Raw genomic sequence first — 21,886 nt, forward strand, 5'->3', positions numbered from 1 at the left:
TGCTGCAACACCCACCCCCGTTAGCTCCTCCCTGCACAAACCAGTTCTTCACTTGTATTTTTAGTTTTTTTTCTTTTTTTAATCAATTCAATGTTTTTATTGTGAGCCCCCTTCATTAAAATAAAAAAATGTAGATTTGTAATACATTTTTATTTGTTACACAAAGTCAAAATCAATTTACACCAACAATGTGTATATATATATACATATTAATTGCAACTTTTAAAATTTTTATTAATTAAAATATGATTTTGACACTTGATTAAAAAGGCACCAGTGAACTACAGCATTTGAACAAGCCCAGTGGGAGGTGGCCTTGATAATTCAGTGACCCTAAACAATAGTGTTTGTTTTCTAAAGACATCTTAATTACATTACATTATTTGGAGAAAGAATAGTTTTATGAGATGAACATTGTCTGGCATTCCTGATTGTAACCAATTGAGTTTTGTACCAAGGCACAAACCATTTTCAGCTTCTAGATTTCCTTTCATTTTCCATAGAATTTTTTATTTAGGAGGAAGATGAGCAAGTTCACGTTCACTTTAGCTTTGTCGAACATCTTCATGACGGCCACACCTTCATATTGAAGTTGTAGAAGGTCCTGGACGCAAATACCGGACAGAAATGAATGCAACCGCAATAAGATTGTGTATCGTATAAATGAATTAGTATTATTTACCTGGAAATGAAGCTGAACTTTTTCCATTTCGACTCCCATTAACCTAGCTTTTATCTCAAAGTCCCCTACTTCCTCACATGGTGAAATTTCAAATAGGACATTTTTGAATCTGAAAAACAAGAAAAAAACAGCACAGGATGGGTGTTAAAAAAAAGCAAAATAATTCTGCCATTTATGTATTTATGCCATTTAAACACTCCAAATATAAGCATACGGTCAATTGGCCATCAAGTACAAAAAGAGAATTTATTCTCCTGCCTGTTACTTGACATCGAATACTTTTTTAAAAATTCCAAATTGGTGAATGGACCAGGGCGCATTCGTTCCCGAATTATTACACAGCTTGACTTACTGATTAGTTTGAAGTCCTTCAATCTCTAGAATGACTCCTTTCTCATGTAACCTCGCTCCGGTGTACTTCAAAGATTTCGACTTTTTGCTGCCTTTTAAATCCCCTTTGGTTTCCAATTTGATGGACCTGCGTGAATTCCTACAAACACAAAACACCGTTAGAACGTGATGAGTGAAACCACAAACAAGCCATGCACACTTAGCATCATTCATGACTTGCACCCTCACTTGCGATTGAGGTTGTCGAGGCATGTCTTTATGTAGGTGTCGTAATAGTCCATCTGCTCCTTGTAGAAGGACATTTTGGAATTGAGAGCCGACAGCGTGTGCTGTAGCTTCACGAGCTCTGCCTTCCTCCTTTGTCTGTACCGTCTTTGGTAGCGAATATCCTACAATCAGGTGGACAAGTTAAGAACACTTGATAGGTTTTCATACACCAGTCCGAGAGTGCTGCTTAAACACCTTAGCAATGTCATTGATGATGTCCTGGTATTTGTTTGTGGCAGATACAAAGTTAGCCTGCTCCAAGTTCCGAAGATTCCTCAGGATCTTCCTCTTCTTCTGCTCCAGAGGGAGCTGACTGTCTTCCAGTAGTGCGGGGCTGCTCTTGAGATCATCTGGGGTCTGAGCGTCCTGAACCGCCCGTCGCATTGCTATCTTTGCATGCTCCGTCTCCTGCGGGGATAAAACAACAATGATTAGTATGACAAAAAATTGTAGATGAAGAAATACAGTGGCACAAAAGCTAAAATTGTCACCTGTAGCACTGAGGCTGGGGTTTCTAAAATTTCAAGCAACGTTTCTCCTGGTTGAATACGAATCACATCGACGACAAGTTTCTTTGTCCTAAAAACACAAATAAGCACAATATATCATACTTTTCTTCACAAGCTTTCTTTATTTGTTTGAGTGTTGCTCCTGACATCAAATTATGATATTTACCAAAAGGAGGTGACATTACAATTTGAATGCTTTTATCGTCATTATACAAGTATAATGAGATGTAAAGCTTTCACCGAATAGTGCACAAATCAATAAATACTTTCACATATATGTTTTTCTATTTTCTTTAATAATGTTTCCTATTAGTGTATTAAATAGGCCAATGGTAGGCATCTTATGAATAAAAATTTAGTCTTTTTTCCTCCATTTATACAATGTTCTTAGCATTATAGGATAGTGATAAACTAAATGTTTCATGTTTAATTGAATACATCATGCAACATCCCTTGGTCCATTGGATCACAAAAAAAAAGAGGTTTTGGGAAATTGGGATCAACAATTCCACATGGAGGTCATAGAGTGTTAGGTCATAACTATAAAAGGTTAAGATGAAATCATTTTTTCTATTGCAGCTCGTTACAAGAAATAAAAGGATACATGTTTATAGGGAAGATAGCCACAGCTGGCAAGCTTCTTCCTGTTTGTACAGGAAATTATGTGCAGGAAAGGCAAGAGTTGAGTCACCAGGCGATAGGGGGGAGTGGATGATACAAAAAAAAAAAAACTATGTAGTGAAACTGATGAGTATTTCATAGACTATCTGTTTCCCTCCATTGGTAAAAAGTTATTACTGCAGCAAGGCAGTGTTTCACCATTTTAGAGTTGCCGCATTCAACTAAAAACACAGTCTCATAACATGTTTTCAGCTCAACAAATTGGTGAGTTAAAAGGTGATTGTTTCCTTTTTGTGGGTAGCCTTGGAAGGACAAGAAGCAGGAATCCTTAATGGTGACCCTATTCACATTTTGATGCATTATAATATTTTTGCAAGGCTTCTGACCGATAACTTTAAATTAGGAGATCCTTCATATCCTGCAAAATCTATTTGCAGACCATGACTGAAAAACTAAAACGGAGATTTTGAAAAAGCTCAACTCACTTTGTCATGAGAGTCTTCAAGTCTTTGTCATCCCCCTCGAGTAACTCAAACTTGCTGGTCAGAATGAGGGAGATCTCAGTTTTGGCCTGCTGGTTTAGAACAGCTTCCTTGTTTGTGTCATTGCTATGAACCACTCCTTCACCTTATTTTGACCAAAAAATGGAAAGGTTGGTCATTGTCTTCGTTTTGAAGTGATACTGAGCATCCAAGTATTAACGTAATTGTACCAAGTAGCGTCTCAACATCGAGGACATCTCCCAGGTCCTGCAGGAGCTCGTGCAACAGGTCGTTTGGTTCTGGCGAGATGGCTTCCAGATGTTCCAAAAGCAGCTGCATTGATACATTTGATTGTGGTAAGAAGATAGAGTAAAACACCTACAAACATTAAATGCAAAAGTTTTTCAATGAATACCTCTTGATTCAGCATACTTACCGAGTGTGTATTGATTATTTCCTCAATAGAAATATAGATGATGGGCTTACTAAGTGTTACCAGATCGGAGTATTCATCAATATTAAATTTCTCCTCTGGTTCAGGGACATCACAGGCAGACTGGAAAAACAGGCTAGACAGAGTTCAGTAAAGAATTATAAGTTTTTGAATGCAAAATTTGTGTTCCAAATTTGTTAACTTGAACAATATGTTTTAATGTTTCTTTTGCAGGGAAATATGCCCAATTGAAGGGAAAATAAAAACAAATTCTAATGAATTAAATTGCATCCAATCCATTTGAACAGGCAGTGAATTAAAGAATGTTCAATTTGTACATTCTCACCGAAACTTTTCATATGTCTGCGATATAAAATCGTTTAATGGCGTCATGTGTGCGTTCTCGCCCTCGAACAACTTGTTAGCAGCAGCGTGCTGTAGCATCTTTGCGACAGATCCCAGGTTGCGACGCTGGTCAACATGAAGTTGGCCTCCAGCCGATAGATCAATGATGTCAAATCCATCAGGAGCTACGATGGCAGGATTCATGTAGCGATAGTACAGCAGATTTCCTACAACCTGCAATAGAAAAGCGATTTTGTCAAATACACTATTCCTGGAGAAAGCACAGAAGTCATATTGAGATGGTTGTGACAACAGAACTGTTTTCCAACAAATAATAAACCACAGAACTGAAGACTTATACCTTAAATAGTTCATCTTCTGATGCATCTGGAAACTTTTCGTGGAGGCAGTTCTTCAGGACTTTCGCTACATATCTCATGCCATAACTGCATGCAAATCAAAAAGGCAAAAGTACTCAAAATTGTTGACATGCATCCATCTGAATGCATCCATGTGAAGAAAATGACGACTAAGGCCAATCATAAATCTTGAAAATTTGGAGAAAATAGTGACAGCTCTTAATCTTTCCACATTATAAAAAAGGGCTATGTAGTTCTGCCAGAGTCCCTATAAATCATCAGCACCATCTGGTGGCACACTTAGGCCTCTATAAAAACTACAAGTCTTCATACTGTACAATATTTTGCTTGGGAGAGATTTTGAAGAGCTGGCCCAAACTTTCAACTAAGAAATATGATACACATTTACACCAGGTCGCAAAACTTACGGAATGTTATCCAGGGACGACACAATAGAGCTGAGGACTTTATCTGTTGCGGAGCGAAGTGCAATACTGGATGCTTCAAGCCTGTTCCGAACTTCCTCATGTGACATGGCCTGCTCGGGGGTCACTTCATAGGGCAATTTGCTGAGGAACCATAAAAAAAATAAAAATAGAAAGTCAGGAGTCACCAAAATTATCAAACCAAATTATAAAGCACACCATTAATGTGTGACTATCATCTCACAGAGGGTGCACCTAATTATAAGACCCTTTAGTGAATCAATGTACTTAATTTGTTCATTGCTTTGTAACCTTGATATGATTGTTTTTCACAGAAATATATTTATTATGTAGTTCTTTGACGAATACTCATGTTGACCACTTTACTGGAGGAGTCAAGTAACAAGATCATTAAGCACCACTACAATTCTAAAATAGTATAAATGGCATAGTATATAGTATATAGTGGTATGGTATAGTGTAATGAATGTTCATCTAATGTGTTCACTGAGATCTGTTAAAAAGTGAATCATTCCCATAACAATAGTCCTTTCTTACCTAACTTCTCCAGTGGCGGTTTCTAGCTGGTTGACCCAGGATTTGTAAACATCGACGGGGTTGGTGTTGATGCCAAGATTTTTGTCCTCAATTATATCTTTGACCACTGGAGAGAGCAATTGTCGTAAAGTGTTGTGGCCCCTCGCTCCTCGGTTGAAGCTCACCACCATCTTGACGACTGTGGGATTCCCGGTTACAATATCTTGAATTTGGTCAACCTTAGACCTGAGTCACATGAAGTAGAGTTTGCAGAAGATCAGAAAAAAACACTTCAATCTTCACAGGGAGACAAGAGTTACCTGATCTCTTCTTCTAGAGCAGTTTTGAACAGTTTGAGCAGCAGATATTCCTCTCGCTGGTTGGATGCATAATTGTACAAGGTAAATATCACAGTGTCCATAAATTTTGTTGACTTGTTTTGGGGCATTTGGAAGATGAGCTTAGCCAAGTAGGATGGGTTAGTCTGCAAAAAGAAAATCGGTTGTTGCCATGTTTTGAGGTTTTAATAGAATACACAATGATGAGGTTTTAATAGAGTAGTACGCTAAACAATTGTTGTACCTGCAGTAAATAAAAGAGATGTTGGTAGGCCTCTAGTTTTTTCCGTTTTCCTTTATTTAGTCCCTTTATTCCTAGTTTGTCTACTATGGCCAGGTCATCTTTGTTCGTTTCATTTTTCATGTTCTTCATTGTCTTATTATGTGATACAACATCCTTTTGGGGAGAAAGAAAAATGCTCTTGTCAAATACACAATTTCTGCCATACACATTTCAGGCAATCAATTGATTGACTGGAATAGTTATCTTGTAAAAGATTTTGCCTCTTGTCACAGAAACATTTCCTCAACTTGCACACACACAAGAAAGATTTGGCAACCTGCAGAGTAATCCTGTTCTTGACCAGCAACCCAATCTTGATATCCATCATATTCAAATCTTGTTCCATCTGCTGATTTGAGCGTATTTTTGTGACCACTTCTTCCTTGATCTGCGTCACTTCCTGCTCTTCCTGCAGATCCAAAGCACTTTGTTCCAGCAAGTGGACAAACTTACGCACTACTGATAAGGGAGGGTCCTTTGCGCAGGCTGCATCATTGCACATAAAGGGTTAAAAGAGAAACTAATCAAATCTAGATGACCTAATACATTTAATACAAATGTCAACATAAATGAGCAGACAAGTGATCAAATACTTGACCTCATTTTTGTGCACTTAACTCAAACATCCATTACATAACTGAACTAGGTGGACTTACTCAGAGTTCTGTAATTGCCTCTTGCTTTATTGGCCTTCACGAAAGCTTGGATCGTTACAATGTCCTTCTCCTATGAGCAAGAATAATCAGTAAGACATGTTCAGCATACCACAAAAAAATTATAGGAATAAATGAATTTAGTCAAGCGTTACTCACGTGATTTTTAAAGTATTGCAATCGTTCATTGTAGTTACGTTTCGCCTTCCACATTTTAACCATGGACTGAATCTGAAAGTAATGATAAATAATCTCTCCAAATGAATATTTTTAAAAATATTAATGGATATATTTAAAAATAGAAAAATAACAATTTACCTTAACAACTGAGCTAACATTTTTATGAAGCACTTTTATTCTATCCCTGTATATTTTTCTTTGTTTGTAACCCTTCCAAAAGGCCTGTAAATTAAAAAGAAAAAAAGGGCAGTTATACCTACACATCCAAAAATGAATTGCAAAAAAAAAAACAGCAATGCCTTTTAGTACAACCTGCAGCTTGATGACATGTGGTTCTTGTTGACGCATATACTCCATTCTCTGAGTGTGCCTTTGCCTCACCAGAAAACCTCGTATCCTCGCCTGCAGCAGTGTCACCAAGGACTCGTTGGCCAACCACAACTGTTCCCGATTATATCGTTCCGTGACACCACTGACTGCAATCTAAACGGGATAAACAACCCTTTATATATCAATCACATCGGGGCCTAGGTAGGAGGGGAGCAGAGTACCTGAATCTTCTCTTTATTGAGGTGCCGACTGTTATTTTTAAAGTTTTCGGGCTCCTCCCAGGTACTGTCTCCTGTCTCCAGATTATAGTAGTAGGAATATCTTTCATTGATGCAGTGTTTCACCCACAAACTCTCAGCGGCTTCTAAGAGTAAGGGTATAGATTTTGCAAAATGTATTTCGTCCCCATTGCATTCATGAGTTGACCTACCTTCAGGTATCATCTTTCTTTGTGCTTGTGCAAGTTCAACCTGGTAGATATCAGCACATTCAGCAAGTATGCCTTTCAAGCCCGCATTTGTTGATTGTAGAGCCTGCAACGTCTTCTGGGAGTCACCCTGTGCCACCAAATCGTTGATGTCAGCTACAGCTTCAGCCACTGTCCAAACAAAGAAGAAATGAGCCAATTAATTTTCAAATTTCCCACAACATTGTTCAAAGAAAAAAAATTGTATGGCCTATAAATGAAAGTGCCACACTTTATTTATGAATGAAACTTTAAGCACTCACTTGTGATAGCATCTTCGGTGTTCTGGTTGGCTGTATGTATAGCCTCTTGAATTTGGTCCAGCCACAGTAAAGCAGACTCATCTCCAGAGGTCTGTTTTCAGACAAATAGCATTGCCACATTGTCAGTCATGTACAGTCAAGGTAAGAGCAAAAACTATTATTATTGTTGTAGCCATTGGTTGTGATAGAGGATGCAGGACTACTCTAAAAATGAACCGTTCTTATAATGACAAGACTGCTGTTGTAAATGCTTTACAGTTATCAGATAAATGAACTGATTTGTTGCCACTGATGGTGATAAACAACCAATTTCATTTCACTTATATTTCTGTAAATCGCAGTATTTAATTCAGATTGATGGCAGGAATTATGAATTGCTGTAAGCATGATCAATTCAGTTTGCATCATGTGATTATTCATCCACTGAACAACAATACAGCTTAATTCAGGATGTTAATACTGCACTTAGGATAAACTTCACCTATAGGAGGTAAAAGGGAGACAGTTTGATGTATCTCCTACTCAATGACTCTGTATGTAAACCTTAAAAACAGGAAGAACGCTTATTCCGCCTAACATTTGAGGCTAATTTTAGACAACCCTGGTGAAGGTTAAAGCAAATCCTGACCAGCGGACTAACAGGAAGGAAGTTGTCAGCTCGTTCCTCTAAAAATTCCCACCCAATTCTTCTAGCCAAACTGGTTATACAACAGTTTATTAGACTGTCAATAGAACATTATCAAAACTAAAATCCCCACAATATTCATGAATGTTCATATTAGAACCAGAAAAACTGGAAATGTACTGGTATGCAGATTAATAGGGGAAGAACCATTTCTTGAAACACAATATTCAGTGGTAACATTATATCGCTTAATTGGGTTTTTACAAAATATATCCACATGTACTGAGAATGTAATGACTATTTGGATATCACAGCTTATGATGAACCATGAACTTGTATCCTCCCATCCCAGTGAGTCAAGGGGAAATTACTGACGCAGGCAACTGGGAATTTTGTTTTCAAGGCTAGACAGGAAACGTGCATGCAGAACTGAATAAACAGCCAAGCTTTCCCTGTATTCCATGAGGTGGCCAATCGAGTACACACCGCTGGCAGTCGCAGGACAAGAACGATGCCAATAATTCGACTTTATCGGTGGATACTAGCGATACATAAAGAAATAGCGAAAAAATATTAAATGTGTCTATATCTGGCAGGCATGGCAGGCATTTTAACTGGAGTCATCATTTGTCTTATGACAATGCAGACAATCCAAATTGATGGTAAGTGATTTGATTCACTTTTTGTATTCATATTCATTTAATAATCGTAAAATATTTAGCATTTTAATCGGAACCAATAATAGAGGGCAATTGTAAACATTTAACTTTGTATATATGTAGATGTTGTTTGTTTATGATAAACTAAATACTGAAATTGTGTATCCTAAATTGAATAGAAAATTGCTGAATCTTTGTCTTTATTGCCTGGGAACTGTTTTCTAGAGCTTTTTGTTAACACTGTCATGTTTCCGCCCCATATAGGGAATAGAAACCTGACTACAAACGGTACACAATCTGAAGTCTTTCCAAAATCTTTCAAGGGCAAGAAGTATCAACACAATCTGACAAAGCAGCGGTCAGCCAGTTTCTATCCTAGTGGAGTGCCATGGCTGGAAGTGGACCCAAACGATGCTGCCACAGCCTACACCACAGGGGTCTTAAGCACCTGGATCCTTCCTTTATCCTACATCTTGGCCATGATTGTGGGTATCCCTTCTAATGCCTACATTCTGGCCTTCCTAAGATTGAGACTCCGAGCCAAGTCCTTGTCCACAGTTGTGCTTTATTTAAACTTGGCCTTGTCAGACTTGCTGCTCCTGCTTTCCCTGGCATTACGCGTTCACTACCATTTCAGTGGAAACAACTGGGTGTTTGGGGAACTCTCCTGCCGGCTGATGACCGCCTTGTTTTACGGAAACGTCTACTGCTCAGCGCAGACTATAGCCTGCCTCAGCCTGAAGCGCTACCTGGCAGTGGTTAAGCCTTTCTTGTATAAAAGGATGGCCAAGACGACTCTGGCGGTGTGGGCATGCTTCACTGTCTGGTTCCTATTCGGGGCAGCTATTATACCCGAGTTACTTGTCAGGCAAAGTTACTGGCTTGCTGAGCTGGGGGTCACCACTTGTCACGACGTGCTTCCCCTTGAAGAAAAACCCCACTCACTGTTGGTGCCATATAGACTAATGCTGGTTTGTCTGGGCTTTGTAGTCCCATTTCTACTTTCCATCTATGCACACGTGTCAGTGGTATACCACCTTGGAAAATCCGGGTGTAATTGGAGACCTTTTATAAAGATCAGTACTTTGGTTTTTGTCATCTTTGTGCTGTGTTTTTTGCCCAGCGGGATCCTGCATGTTGCACACTATGCCCGCCTTTTTTCCAATGGGGATGACAAACTTTACGGATACTACAGATTTGCTGTATGTCTCTGCTGCTTCCACAGTTGTTTGGATCCTTTCCTGTGTTTGCTTATTTCAAAATCGGCTGCAACAGAGATACAATTCATCTCCGTCCGCAAAATCCCAGAGGTCGGCTGTTAAGACGTGCGACTGAATGTGTACACAGAAAAGGCACGGCCTTACAAGACCATTGTTAGGGCACAGCAATCTCGGAAACACCTGACATTGGAAAATAAACATGGTAGGCTACAGTCTACACGGCATTGGAACAGGAATTTGCTGCAATACTGTTGACAATGTGAAAATAAATGGTGTTTACTTAAAGAGCAGAAATATTTCATCGTTGAAAGCATACAAAATAAAAATGCTTCACAGTTTTAAAGATTCCAAAAGGAGTAATAAAATTGAAAGGAAATTTTGTATTGTGGAAACAAAATTAATTGGTTTGTGTTAGGTTTTGTCCATTATTAGAATTTTTTATGTTAACTGTAATTTATGAAAAAAAGAAACATGTATTTTTTCATGTGTGCTCACAATAGAATGTAATTGTGTAATTTCAAAACACAGGAAGTACATTTTTCTCTAAAACTCCCTTTTGTCAAAAAATGTCTAAACAAAAGGGATGAGGTTTAATTTTGTCAGGTTGAGAATTGAAGTACCACTGTCAAATCTCACTTGTTCCAAATTAATTGTGCAATCCAAATAATTGGGGTGGGAAAATAACTTTGTTCTGCATGCAGCATGGGTATATATGTACTAATATGATTTTCATATTACCTGACACAGTAGTTGTTTAGTAAAGCGCAAGACCTCATGGTAATGTTTGGCTGTGGCTGGATTCACCCCCGTCAACTTGGCAGTGGGGAGGAGAAGGGCTGCAAGTGTCTGCTGATGTTCACCAGAGATCAATGCCTCATTAATCTCTGCTATTGCTATAATTCCTAGAATAAGGAGGAAAATGTGCAAACATGGGAAATTACTTCATGTAGATAAACTGAATTTGCAGCAAACTACAATGTACTAATTGTTTAAAAAAAAAAAAAAAAAGAACTGAAACATGTCTGACGTTCTTACGTTCATGCTCTTCAAGGACCTGAATGTTGACGGAGTCAATACTCTTTTGAACATCATTCCAAGTAAGAAACTCTTGGCCATTAGTAAGAGACTCATTTCGCAGTTTGATTAGGGTTTCTGCATACCTGAGGTAAAGGCCCATTTGGTATCAGAAGACTTTTAACTTAATACGACCTACTATGCTGTGATTTATTGGAAGAAGGGAAGTCAGTTTTACTGTCTTTCACATTTGATATACCTGTTAAGGTTGTCTTGATCCATATTTGTAAAACCCAAAGGCGAATCTGTTAGTTGCTCGATCACAGCCTGGGGATCTTTGGTGTCCAGAACCTCGTTGAGCACAGCTACAGCTGACAGCATTTCCACTGCCACACATAACTCCTCGTGGCTCAGGTCAGACTAAATGCAGATAGATGTTTGCAATGAAGCATATGTCTTGAAATTTGACCACATTAACCCATAGGGGGGATAAAAAGAATGAATGTGTCAGTGAATCTTCATATGATCTAAAATGCTGATGCCAAGCGTACCCTCCCTCCTTGTAGTTGCAAACTAAAAAGCTCATTCTGGTAGAGATTAGCAGCTGTTGGGTAAACAAGTGGCAGTTGAGCCTCAGGGTCAGCGAGCTCCTCGAAAGTCTCCAGCGCGTCACCGAGACGAATAGCTGTATTGATTGCTGAAACTGCCTCAAGTTCTGAAAGGGAAAACAATCGTATTAAACTCTCAAGTGAGTGGACAGACTTCAGAAAAAGATAACAGGCTTTGTTGGTTGCTTACTTCTTCTTTCAGCCTCTGCAAACTCATTGCAAGAGCTAACAACTCCCTGAATCTCATCCTTTTCCGTCAGAACGGCCTTATCTTCATCCTATAGTAAAGAGGGTGGAATCGGTGGATTAATACCAATATGTCCATTTCTGGAGCTCAAATGTTAGGGAAAATGTGAGTGGAGCTTTTGTTTGAACTGAAACTATTTGTTAGGGGATGAAACCAACAACACAAATAAGGATCACTAACAGGTTGCATAATGGGTTGCCAACACAGACTCAAAATGAGGGTACCTTGCATTTATGCTGGCAATATGTGGTAAAATGTTGCAGGTAGCAGTCATGATTTACATTCTCCACTCCACGCAACGCCAGCGCCGGAAGATTTAGTGCAGCCAAAAGAGATGCTGCATCTTGGGCACAGACTGCATGATTTACCTGTTTTACTCCTGCTTGAACTGGGACAGAAAAACAGACATACTTTTAATGCTAAAAAAAGGTTTAACATCCAAAATCTGGTGATAGAGGAGTATGTTCCTTACTGTTTGCAAAGTCGATACAACTTTGGATCTCCTGCTGTGTCAGCAGCTCCTCATAAACATCTCTTTCCTCCGTACTAAGGGTGGAATACTAGGAAAAGGACAAGAAATGTCATTTTTCATATAGATCAGCTTGGAATTTTTATTTCATCACATTTCAAGTGGATCCCCTTGTATTTGGTTTGCCAAAGGCAATGAAACCAAATGAGAAATAAGTTGCTTTGCAGTGCAAGTGTTAATGTTTGGTGAAGTACGGCTGACACTGCAGCAGCTGGAATGTGCTGGCAGTGCTTATGGAGTGAGTCAGTGAAGGCAACCATTTTCTGGGCCACTATAGTTGATTGTATCAGACACTGAAATTGGAACCATCTGTTTAGACAACAACTTGAAAGTGACGATGATGTATTCCAAAATGCTATCCAAATCAAGTGAGTAATATTTGGATATTAAGAATGAGCAAACCATAATAGAGACAAAGGGGTTTATATCAGGGTATGTTACAAACCGTTGTCAACTAGAGGGCATCTGAAGCCCTATTTTGTGATTAAGAGATGTACAAATAAACTTGCAACTTTCACTGTTGTTTTATCAATTAAATGGAAAACAGAGACAAAAAGGTGAAAGCCAATATATTCCTGAAATGGATAAAAACAACACTAGCAATGTGTGGATGTACTTTTTTCTCTGCATCTTAATATGAACAACTATCAACTATCAATTTCTACATCTCACTGCATTATGCATTAATGCTTATGAAAATCATTACATTTGGTATTTATGATTCTTTTGTAATATCAATTATGGTTTTAAAAAAAGGATTGTTTAGTTTTGGAGGACAGAAAATAGAAAAAATGCAATAACTTTGTATATTATAATTGGGTGAATATCTGTGAAAATACATCCAGTCAATAAATACATTAAAAAATGAGAAATCATTCTTACACTACTTGAGGATGTGTCTTGTTTCAGGCTCTTGGCCTGGGTCAACATGTCCTGATAGCATTGCGCCAGAGCTTCCTGGGTGTTCCTCAGCATTGCGTTTGGATTCCTGAGGGCTGCCATCGTTGCAGGTTCCTGACCCCTGTCAACTGCCTCATTGATGGCAAACACAGCCGCGTGCACTGAAGGCAAGAGCAGTACATTTCAGTGTTTGAATAAAAGATTGTGCTACTAGAACAGTACTAAAAATCTCAACCTTTTGAAACTTAACTTATACATCTACCTTCTACAGTAGGACTTACATGCTGCTTCATCCACTGATAGCTCATTGGCTAGGATTCCTCCAATCTTACTGAAAGCTGGCATTTGAATACCATATTTGTCCAGCTCACTCCTCATGTTACTAATTTCTTCCTCTGGAAAAAAGACAGATGGATCCAAAATGAATGAGAACAGTGCAAAATTATAATACAATTTAAAACAAAAAAAGACAGGATGAATGTCAACATTCAGGGGAGGAAAAACAAGCAAAGCAAAACTAAAATGTAACAATTGTAGTCATTTTGTACCTGTAAAAGCCACCTTCCCCAATAGGTCCTGGATTTGTGGTGCAATGCCGAGTTTGTACAAGTACAAGCTGAAACAAACAATAGGGTTGCAAGATTAGGACTAAAACTTTAGCGAGCGCCAAAAGCTTATAACAATGTTCAGCGACTAGCAGCAACAATTAATTCGCTGAAAGATTTGTATATTTTTCCTTCTTAAAAGAGATTATTTCTGTCTATTTTGTTTTCATTCCCACCAATAACGGGCAAACACCACAGGGAGGTAGTATTGACTTAGATTCAAGAAATGCTATGCAGCCATCCACTCAGCTTGTTCTCCAGTCGAATGGTCAATTAATTCCACAGGTAGGCGAGTGGAAACTTCATCAAACTTTAATTGTTTTTTTGTCGGTACCTGATATGTCATGATGAATTATAGATACTTAAAGTTAGTCTAACATTAGAGAGAGCAACAAGAATAGCAGCCCAAGGCCGACCGATTTTCTGTACTTTGGTCAGAGTGTGTGCAAACATGAACTGGCCTCTGCCCTTACCACATGGACACCGTTTCATCTGTATACACAAACACAGAAACAGCTGAAACGCATTAATGAGTGGGGGGCTTTTGACACAATCAGCTGATCAATAGCCTGGAGCAACCGGTTTTAAAAGATGAGTCAATCTTTTTGCATTTCCTTTTGCAATAAATCGATGTTCTCTGACATCATCTAATCAGTTTTAAGCAACTTCTGTCCAAACTACTTAATTTTTTTGTTATATGACATTTTCCAATCACACTTGTATGTACACAGAACATCTGCTGTGTTGACTCCATGAAAGCACAATTGAGCACAGGGACGCGAGGAGGCCTTGTGGGACTCCTGCTGGAGTTGCAGGAAGGAAGAAGTCAAGTGTGCGTGAATTGGGAAGGAAAGCAATTCTCAAAGGCCTTGACAGAAAACTACAATAGAGAAAAAAAATCCAAGCAATTTACGGAATGTCTCCTGAAATGTATCTTGTTGTCAGGCAGATGAAATTTCAGTTAGACAAAATCTTAGAATAATTTATGGAAAATTCATCTAACTTCTTATGTTAAAACATGAGTGGTTCTCTGGTGCAAACACAACATATGTGAAATTAAATTTTAAATTGTCAAATAATTAATAATAAACTTTACCTGAGTGCATGTATGCAGTATACCACTTTGGGCATATTTTTACGGTCATACACATCTGTTGTTTCCGGGTAGAATATCTGAAGGGAAAAAGAAAACAAAACTATTTATACAAATGTTTCAATTATCTGCTCTAACCAATCACAGGGGCAAATGCTCAGAAATATTATTCATTAATTGTTTAGCTTTATGCTACTAAATGCCAAAGTTATCAAATATGGGTCATTTGGTCATTGGTCATCTACGTCACTGATCTTTTATGCAAATAATGTCATGTCAAAGGAGCTCAGTCAAAGCATTGGTACACATTATATGATTATTTCTGCAGGAAAAATGATTTAAAAAAAGACGAAAAAGACTCAGTTGTAGTTGCTTGCTTTTGCATGTTTTTTTATCAAATGTTGGCAGAAACTCGTAAAATACGTAAGCCTTATGACGTCAACGGCCATCATGTAACTGGTTGCAACAAATGTCTTTCCCCAAAGGTGTGGAATATAATGTCTGTCTTCTGAATATTCAGAATGAAAATCTGTTTATAATAAAAGATAGCAACTGCTAAGCTGTGCACACCCTTACCTTTGGGAGTCCTACTGAACCCATGGCCCTGAGCCACTGAACTGTGTTGTCTGTGTGCCTGAAGTGCAGCCCGTTGGTCTGAATGGAGGAAAAATGCAGGAGGGTTAACACGTCCTTTGGAAAACAATCTTACCAATTTGGTATATAACATCAAAATAGGTTGGGGGAGGATGCAATGGAAACTTACTTTGTACCGAGCTTGATCTCTATCATAGATCCGTTTTACTGACACCATTGTGGGTGCAAAGAAATTGGCAAGTTTGCCAAGGTAGACACCATTCCTCAGTCCCTCCTCCAGCTCCGTGGTGGTTGGGAGCTCTTCTTCCAGGCAGGCTTCCATCCACCTAACAAAACATTCAAACTGAAGTCAAAGCAATGTTTTAAATGCATCAAACCAAACTGTAACAAGAAAGGGGAGAAAAAAGCTTTAATACATCTGATAGAAAAAACAAAAATGTTTTAAAAATGTTTTAAACATGAAATCTCCTTCTAATCTGTTCACGAACAAAGGGAGAGTACCAATTCTAGTGTCCTCCCCAAGCAGAACAAAATGAAGAATGTAAGAAGTAAGTAAGCGAGAACTTGAGATTTCCCTCCGGGTGGTCTAGTAATGAGGTGCTGTGGTGACCGCTGAGGGCCAAGCATCAAGAAAAGAAAAAGGGCTTCGTCATATTTTGGACTGGATCCCTCATAACTGAAAGGACAAATACTGAAGTAAAATATTTTTGAACTGTGTATAACCTGTGATGTGAACAGCAGCTATTCCTCGGGACCCAGCAGTATTTCTAGTAAATGATTAGCGGAGTTTTGAATTATGTTGGTTTGATATTTTGTTACACATTATCAAGGTGGCTTGAAGCAAGGCCAGATTTATAGTACCATCTACGCTAAAAATGTCAGACTGAACACCAAATTTGGATCAACAGTGCATGATTTTTAAACTAAAGTGGCGGCAGCAGTCACAAAGCTCAATGCTGATGACTACCGTAAAATGTCACCCATAAATATTATTAATGTGGACGGTTTCAATTCACCACCTTTTATTTTTTTCCTACATTTCTATTTCCCCCCTGAGAGATATTTCTGAGGGAAAAAAATGGAACAAAGAGGAGTAAGGAATTCCAAAAAAAACACAAAATAAAAGAAAAAAGCATCATTCAAATGCATATACTGAAATCAATTTAAGATTTTTTATTTTATTTAGCAGGAACACACTCAAAAAAGGCATATCCTGCTTGTGGAACTCCATTTCCTGTATTTAGAACAATGTTGGAGGAGGACAGACGAGTTTCATGTTTATAGCTATCTGAGCAGACCTTCCTGTCATTGTCACTATCCAACCAGGAGAAACCAAGCAACACCGTGCCACAAGCGTCATCCTGAAAGCTACAAAACTTCACTTGATTATATTGCACTTTTCGTCACTATTTATTCATGAAATTTGAAACTTTGCTGGTGGAATGTCTGGAAAATATTCATTTGAAAAAGACGCACTGTAGGAGACAATCCAAAAGAGGATCTGTTTCAAATGAAAACATCTTGAAAACAATCGCTTTGCGCTTTAGTGAGAACCCATGCATTAGTATTTTCCGCACTATAATGTGCAACTAAAAGACAGCAGTGCGCCTTATATGGATCAATATTGGCTAATCATTGTATGAAATTCCAGTCTCCATCTACTACTACAGCTCTCTCTAGTGGATGTATAACCTAATCCCATACTACTACTACCACTACCACAATACTACTGCGGTTTGTAATCCGGTACATCATATATATCAAATAAATGAATATATTTTGAGGAATGGCCATTCATTGAAGGTGCGCCTTATAGTGCGGAAAATGCGCTTCTATAATGCGGTGTTTAGTAAGCATCGATGGGCGAATCAGATATTTACAGTGGGCAAAAAATAATAATAATAATCCTACAGCACACCAAACATGTCCTGAATTAGACAGTAAAATATGCTTAGACAAAGATAGACCAAAAGGGATGAATGATTTTGTTACCCTTTATTGACAAAAGGAATGCAATAATATACACATCAATAATTTTATCGGAGTTAGGGTTAGTGTGATATACAGCCCATTTTTTGACGTATGAACATTCTCAATTTTAACTGTGCAATTGGTGTGTGAATTCTGTAAATGTAATGATGAATGGCACTTTTTTGTTTTGGTTTTTGCAATATTATTTACAAACTGAACTGGATTTGAGTAAATTCAATCCTTGTTCAAAGAACAGACTGTTGACCTCTGGCATAAAGACTAATCCCTTGCTCTTGCTGCTTCATTAGAAATCCTAATCCTAATCCAATTTGACACCGTTTCCAGAGTAGAGAAACTAGGTATTTATTTTCAAAAATAACAAGAGTAGCACAGGAAGTTAGAATGAAACGGTTTGAAGGAAGCAGCTGTTTGAGTCAGTGAGCATTCAGCAAAGCAAAATACTCACAACATTTATCAACAAAACTAAAAGCAAAATGTATGCATTCATTATCTAAGAGTACAACATGGAAAATAATGGAAGCTAAATCACAGTGAAAGGTTCAACTGTGATAGGACAATAGGAGGTGCGCAGTTTAGACTGTAGAATGTCAAGAATCAAGAATGGAACGTTTTGGGCATCTAAAGAAGAGACTTGAACGGAAGTGGTTTGTCTCTTGGCACGCATCACAAGAAATTGTTTCATTGTTGTATTGTAACTGAAAACGTTGTTACAATTATGCCATATTATAATGTGGATGTGTTTATATTATAGACAAACAAAAGTTTGTGCTGAAAGATGTATTGGTTAAAAATATTAAAAATAAGAAGAAAGATAGTGACTGTTATGGAGCCAGCTGGCTCTACCAACCCAATGGCCCTTATTTTATTTTATTTTTTTAGCGAGTTGGCAACCCTAATGAGAATGGAGTCTTTTTTCAAGCGGATTTTAGCTCAGCATTTACAATACTCAACAAGTAGGATTCACAAATAACTGATGCAAGTGTTATCCATTAGCAACTTCTTTACACCATATGGTGAAAATGTTCCGCAAGACGGATGATGAGCATAATGCGAATAACCACATGTGACAGGCTGATGGCGATTCAGACAGGCATAAAATATAATTGGCAGGCGTTTTTTTTTAGGGAATATTAATAAAAGATGGACCATGGGCTTCCATCCTGACAACTTGTACTAGTAAAGTGGCACGTTTTTGTAAATTTGTTATATTACTCCTTTTTTTTCAGTTTGCAATGCTCATAACTGAAAAAAGTAATCATTTCAGTTATGCGTTACGCCCAACTCTGAATACATGAGACCCGATGGTTTAAAAAAAATGCTTTGCAGCGCTTCTGTTATTTTCATCTTACCGTTTGGCCTCTTCTAGGTGGCACAGGTACTCATAAGCAATGTTCTGCCGCCTTCTCTCATCCATCTCCTCCGCTGACCGTCTCTCATCATCCTGAATGGCTGCAAATTGAATGACAATACTGTAACTGCATATTCTTTTAACAATCAGCCCCGCTGATTATATACATATCATAGCGACACACAATTAAAGCTCATGATATAACTTCCAGCTCATCATTCATGTAATAAACTTCATAATTCATCAGTCAATACTACTTATCAAATTTGCAAAAGTTTATTGTAGACTATATGCCAATGACACACAGCTAAAACTAGTGATCTTCAGTTTCTGTAAATCAAACCAGAAGCCAAACATGTTCTAACCCTAACCCTTAAAAAACTAATGACAGCAACAGATCATCATGTTATATTGTAAAGTAAGCATTTCTTGACTTTAACACAAACAAAGTGATACATCTTTTATTGTTTACATTATATTTTGCATTATTTTTTCTATTTGAAAATATGGGTATAGGCAAAACACTGAGCATAATCAGATTGGATCAGAAGTCAAAAAGTCAGCATCGGGATTACTCAATGCATCTATTGCTGACAATGGCAGACAATTAATGAATATAGCCAATACAAATTTGGACATGGATTAAAAAATGTGATTAGATTTTAGTAGTAGATTGCAAAGCTGTACCAAATGTCATCACAGGTCATTGCAAAGAATACTTCAATTTCAACGCAATGTATAGTCATACACCAAAAGTCTGCTGGGCTGCTGCAAGACAAAGTGGTTAAACCAATTGACTGATTAGTCTAAAGTTAACCAATGTAATCCCAATACTCTTATGCCTCAATTCTGCAATTCAATTGCCCGGTTGGTAGCAGACATCAGTAAGAGCACCAATTTCTGTTGAGGGGAAAGCTATAGATTGAAGCTGAACAGTTTTTACACTGAATTGGCTTCATTTTAATAATAATCATTTATGCTTGTTGTGTGGGGCTTTCAATTCAAGTACCATTGAGATGTGAATAAAATCAGTCCTTAAGTGGCACTCTGGATATGAGACTGTTGTATGCATATACTGCCAAAGAGAGCAGAGTATTCTCTCAATGAATACTATGGTCAAAAGTCAGGAGAAAAAAAATCCACAATAGATCCAAGTGATATACAACAAGCTCCCATGATGGAAAATAAATTACAACAGTCGTACAGGAGAACAGTCGAAGGTGGCCAAATAAATGCTTGAATTTTGACCTTCAGAAATATATATCTATTTAATAAATATTGATCCTTTTTAAAATGCTGATATTTTGAGAAGTTTCCCCAGGTCTTTTGAAACATGTCATGTTTATCTAAAACTTTGGTTAGGTGTCAAATTGTATGGCAGTGTGGTCATTTCACAATTTCGGGTTATTGACAAATGCAAACAGATTGCATGCACTCACTACTGCACGTGGACCAAATGTCCAAGTAAACGCTACTATATATACAAGACATGGTAACTAGTGTGAACACTTCCTGCACTTTTGTGCTGTTATATTTAACACACAGGATGAGGTTTTCTGCCTTTGTGTGCACATCATCATGGGACTTTAGTTATTGGCTCTATGGTGTTGACTCATGCTGTTTTTCAGCTGCAGTGCTCGATTCTCCAACAGTGCGGGAGAAATTGAGGAAAACATACCACGAGCATGTTGAATCTAATTGAAGATCAAGCAGATAAATTAATTCAATTAATGGAATAAATATCATTAACTCTACCATTTGCATTACGACATGTCCTACAAATTCACTCCAGGTAGAACATGCAAATTCAAACACTCCCAGTTAATATTTGGATTACTAAGGGCTAACTTAGTGTAAAACTAACATTTGTGCTGTACTATCCCTGCAGACACAAGTCCTCATCATGCATGAATGCAAACCAGCATAGTCGTGATGACTCAATTGATTGTTCTTATCTTTAAAAAGTTACACTTTGCCCACTTTTCCCTGACTGCAAGAGCTGACTAGACACCGAAGCCTTGTGATTTGTTGATTTATTTTCACTGTATCAATACTCCAGCAAGGCAGTTACTGTGACGTTTAAACCATGAGAAAATACCATATGTTTTGAAATGGCTGATATACTAAATAAATAAGGTAGAAACAATCCAAATGTAGTCCAAAAGTTACCGATCGTGTATTTTGGAGTTTCAGACAGATATCAAAGAAACACAGTAACCTGTATACCTTCCATATTTTCATTAAAAACGTCCCATCAGTTATTATATTTGGTATTTTTTTATTTTTTTTAGCTGACACACCTACTACTGCAGGAGGCAGACGCCGATCAAACACCTGTTGCTCATCTAACCAACCGAAACTGTTTGCTTATCGATGTTTGTTGACAAAAAATTGTTATAATAATAATAAGCAAAATGAAAAACACCACTTACTTCCATAACGTGGCTTCTGTAGAGACGTTTCTTCATGATACATTCTGCCTCGTTTCCTTAAGCGGTAGTCAACGCGTCTCAACCGCTAGTAACTTTTTTTGAATGGTAAACGCCCGATAAGGTGTGCCGATTTGTTAATAAACTTGATCTACGCAAACCGATGTATTTATTAAAAACAAAAACAACTAAGAAGAGGACCAAGTCTTCAGAATTCCCCCTTGTGATCAACAGTGCACATGGCGTGCGCCTATTTGATGTGACTCCTCAACAAACTGACTATGACGTAGGAAGTGACTTAAAAGGTTCATATTTATATGGACAAGACAGGCAAGGTAGTAACTCCTTTGCGTCATCTACTGGGCAAAAAGTATCAATGTATTGCGTTTATATGGTAGCTCAATCATCTACTAGATGGCAGCCAGCTGGATGGAGCATAGTCGCCCTCTAATGTTCGAAAATTTCATGCATCTCTTCATTCAATTTCCTCACAAGGTTC

At 37.9% G+C, this 21,886-nt stretch overlaps 2 protein-coding genes across 4 annotated transcripts; one reads left to right on the forward strand and one right to left on the reverse strand.

Moving 5' to 3' along the window:
- Positions 1 to 131: 131 nt before the first annotated feature.
- LOC144195420 (ras GTPase-activating-like protein IQGAP2) lies at positions 132 to 21,742 on the reverse strand. Of its 3 annotated transcripts, none has more exons than XM_077715051.1 (38): positions 21,391 to 21,742; positions 18,960 to 19,059; positions 15,788 to 15,944; positions 15,601 to 15,678; positions 15,028 to 15,104; positions 13,875 to 13,942; positions 13,608 to 13,721; positions 13,309 to 13,487; positions 12,370 to 12,457; positions 12,122 to 12,285; positions 11,841 to 11,928; positions 11,594 to 11,757; positions 11,302 to 11,462; positions 11,064 to 11,188; positions 10,767 to 10,930; positions 7,525 to 7,615; positions 7,226 to 7,393; positions 7,017 to 7,156; positions 6,778 to 6,948; positions 6,604 to 6,687; positions 6,445 to 6,516; positions 6,289 to 6,358; positions 5,910 to 6,118; positions 5,594 to 5,746; positions 5,332 to 5,495; positions 5,033 to 5,257; positions 4,478 to 4,618; positions 4,052 to 4,136; positions 3,692 to 3,924; positions 3,349 to 3,481; positions 3,143 to 3,245; positions 2,916 to 3,057; positions 1,792 to 1,879; positions 1,496 to 1,708; positions 1,262 to 1,422; positions 1,035 to 1,172; positions 683 to 791; positions 132 to 604 (listed from the first exon to the last, which is right to left on the reverse strand). In XM_077715051.1, the coding sequence occupies exons 1-38, from the start codon at positions 21,431 to 21,433 to the stop codon at positions 491 to 493; spliced, it is 4,977 nt and encodes a 1,658-aa protein (XP_077571177.1). In that variant the 5' UTR covers positions 21,434 to 21,742; the 3' UTR covers positions 132 to 490. The 3 variants fall into 3 exon arrangements, with proteins under 3 accessions (XP_077571177.1, XP_077571176.1, XP_077571175.1); XM_077715050.1 differs by having other exon boundaries at positions 7,017 to 7,159; XM_077715049.1 differs by having other exon boundaries at positions 7,017 to 7,393.
- LOC144195421 (proteinase-activated receptor 3-like) lies at positions 8,674 to 13,154 on the forward strand. The gene is made up of 2 exons (XM_077715052.1): positions 8,674 to 8,811; positions 9,073 to 13,154. The coding sequence occupies exons 1-2, from the start codon at positions 8,727 to 8,729 to the stop codon at positions 10,128 to 10,130; spliced, it is 1,143 nt and encodes a 380-aa protein (XP_077571178.1). The 5' UTR covers positions 8,674 to 8,726; the 3' UTR covers positions 10,131 to 13,154.
- Positions 21,743 to 21,886: the final 144 nt, after the last annotated feature.

The sequence above is a fragment of the Stigmatopora nigra genome, chromosome 4 (genome assembly GCF_051989575.1).
Source record: "Stigmatopora nigra isolate UIUO_SnigA chromosome 4, RoL_Snig_1.1, whole genome shotgun sequence".
NCBI lineage: Eukaryota > Metazoa > Chordata > Actinopteri > Syngnathiformes > Syngnathidae > Stigmatopora > Stigmatopora nigra.

What these genes read in the sequence shown, in the direction of transcription:
- LOC144195420 (XM_077715049.1), bottom strand. Translation starts at nt 21,433, where the DNA reads ATGTATCATGAAGAAACGTCTCTACAGAAGCCACGTTATGGAA. An exon ending in GTTCAGTAGGACTCCCAAAG is followed by an intron (nt 15,105 to 15,600) that starts GTAAGGGTGTGC and finishes TTTTCCCTTCAG; the next exon opens with ATATTCTACCCGGAAACAAC. An exon ending in ACCGCCACTGGAGAAGTTAG is followed by an intron (nt 4,619 to 5,032) that starts GTAAGAAAGGAC and finishes ATGGTTCCTCAG; the next exon opens with CAAATTGCCCTATGAAGTGA.
- LOC144195421 (XM_077715052.1), top strand. Translation starts at nt 8,727, where the DNA reads ATGTGTCTATATCTGGCAGGCATGGCAGGCATTTTAACTGGAGTCATC. An exon ending in GCAGACAATCCAAATTGATG is followed by an intron (nt 8,812 to 9,072) that starts GTAAGTGATTTG and finishes CGCCCCATATAG; the next exon opens with GGAATAGAAACCTGACTACA.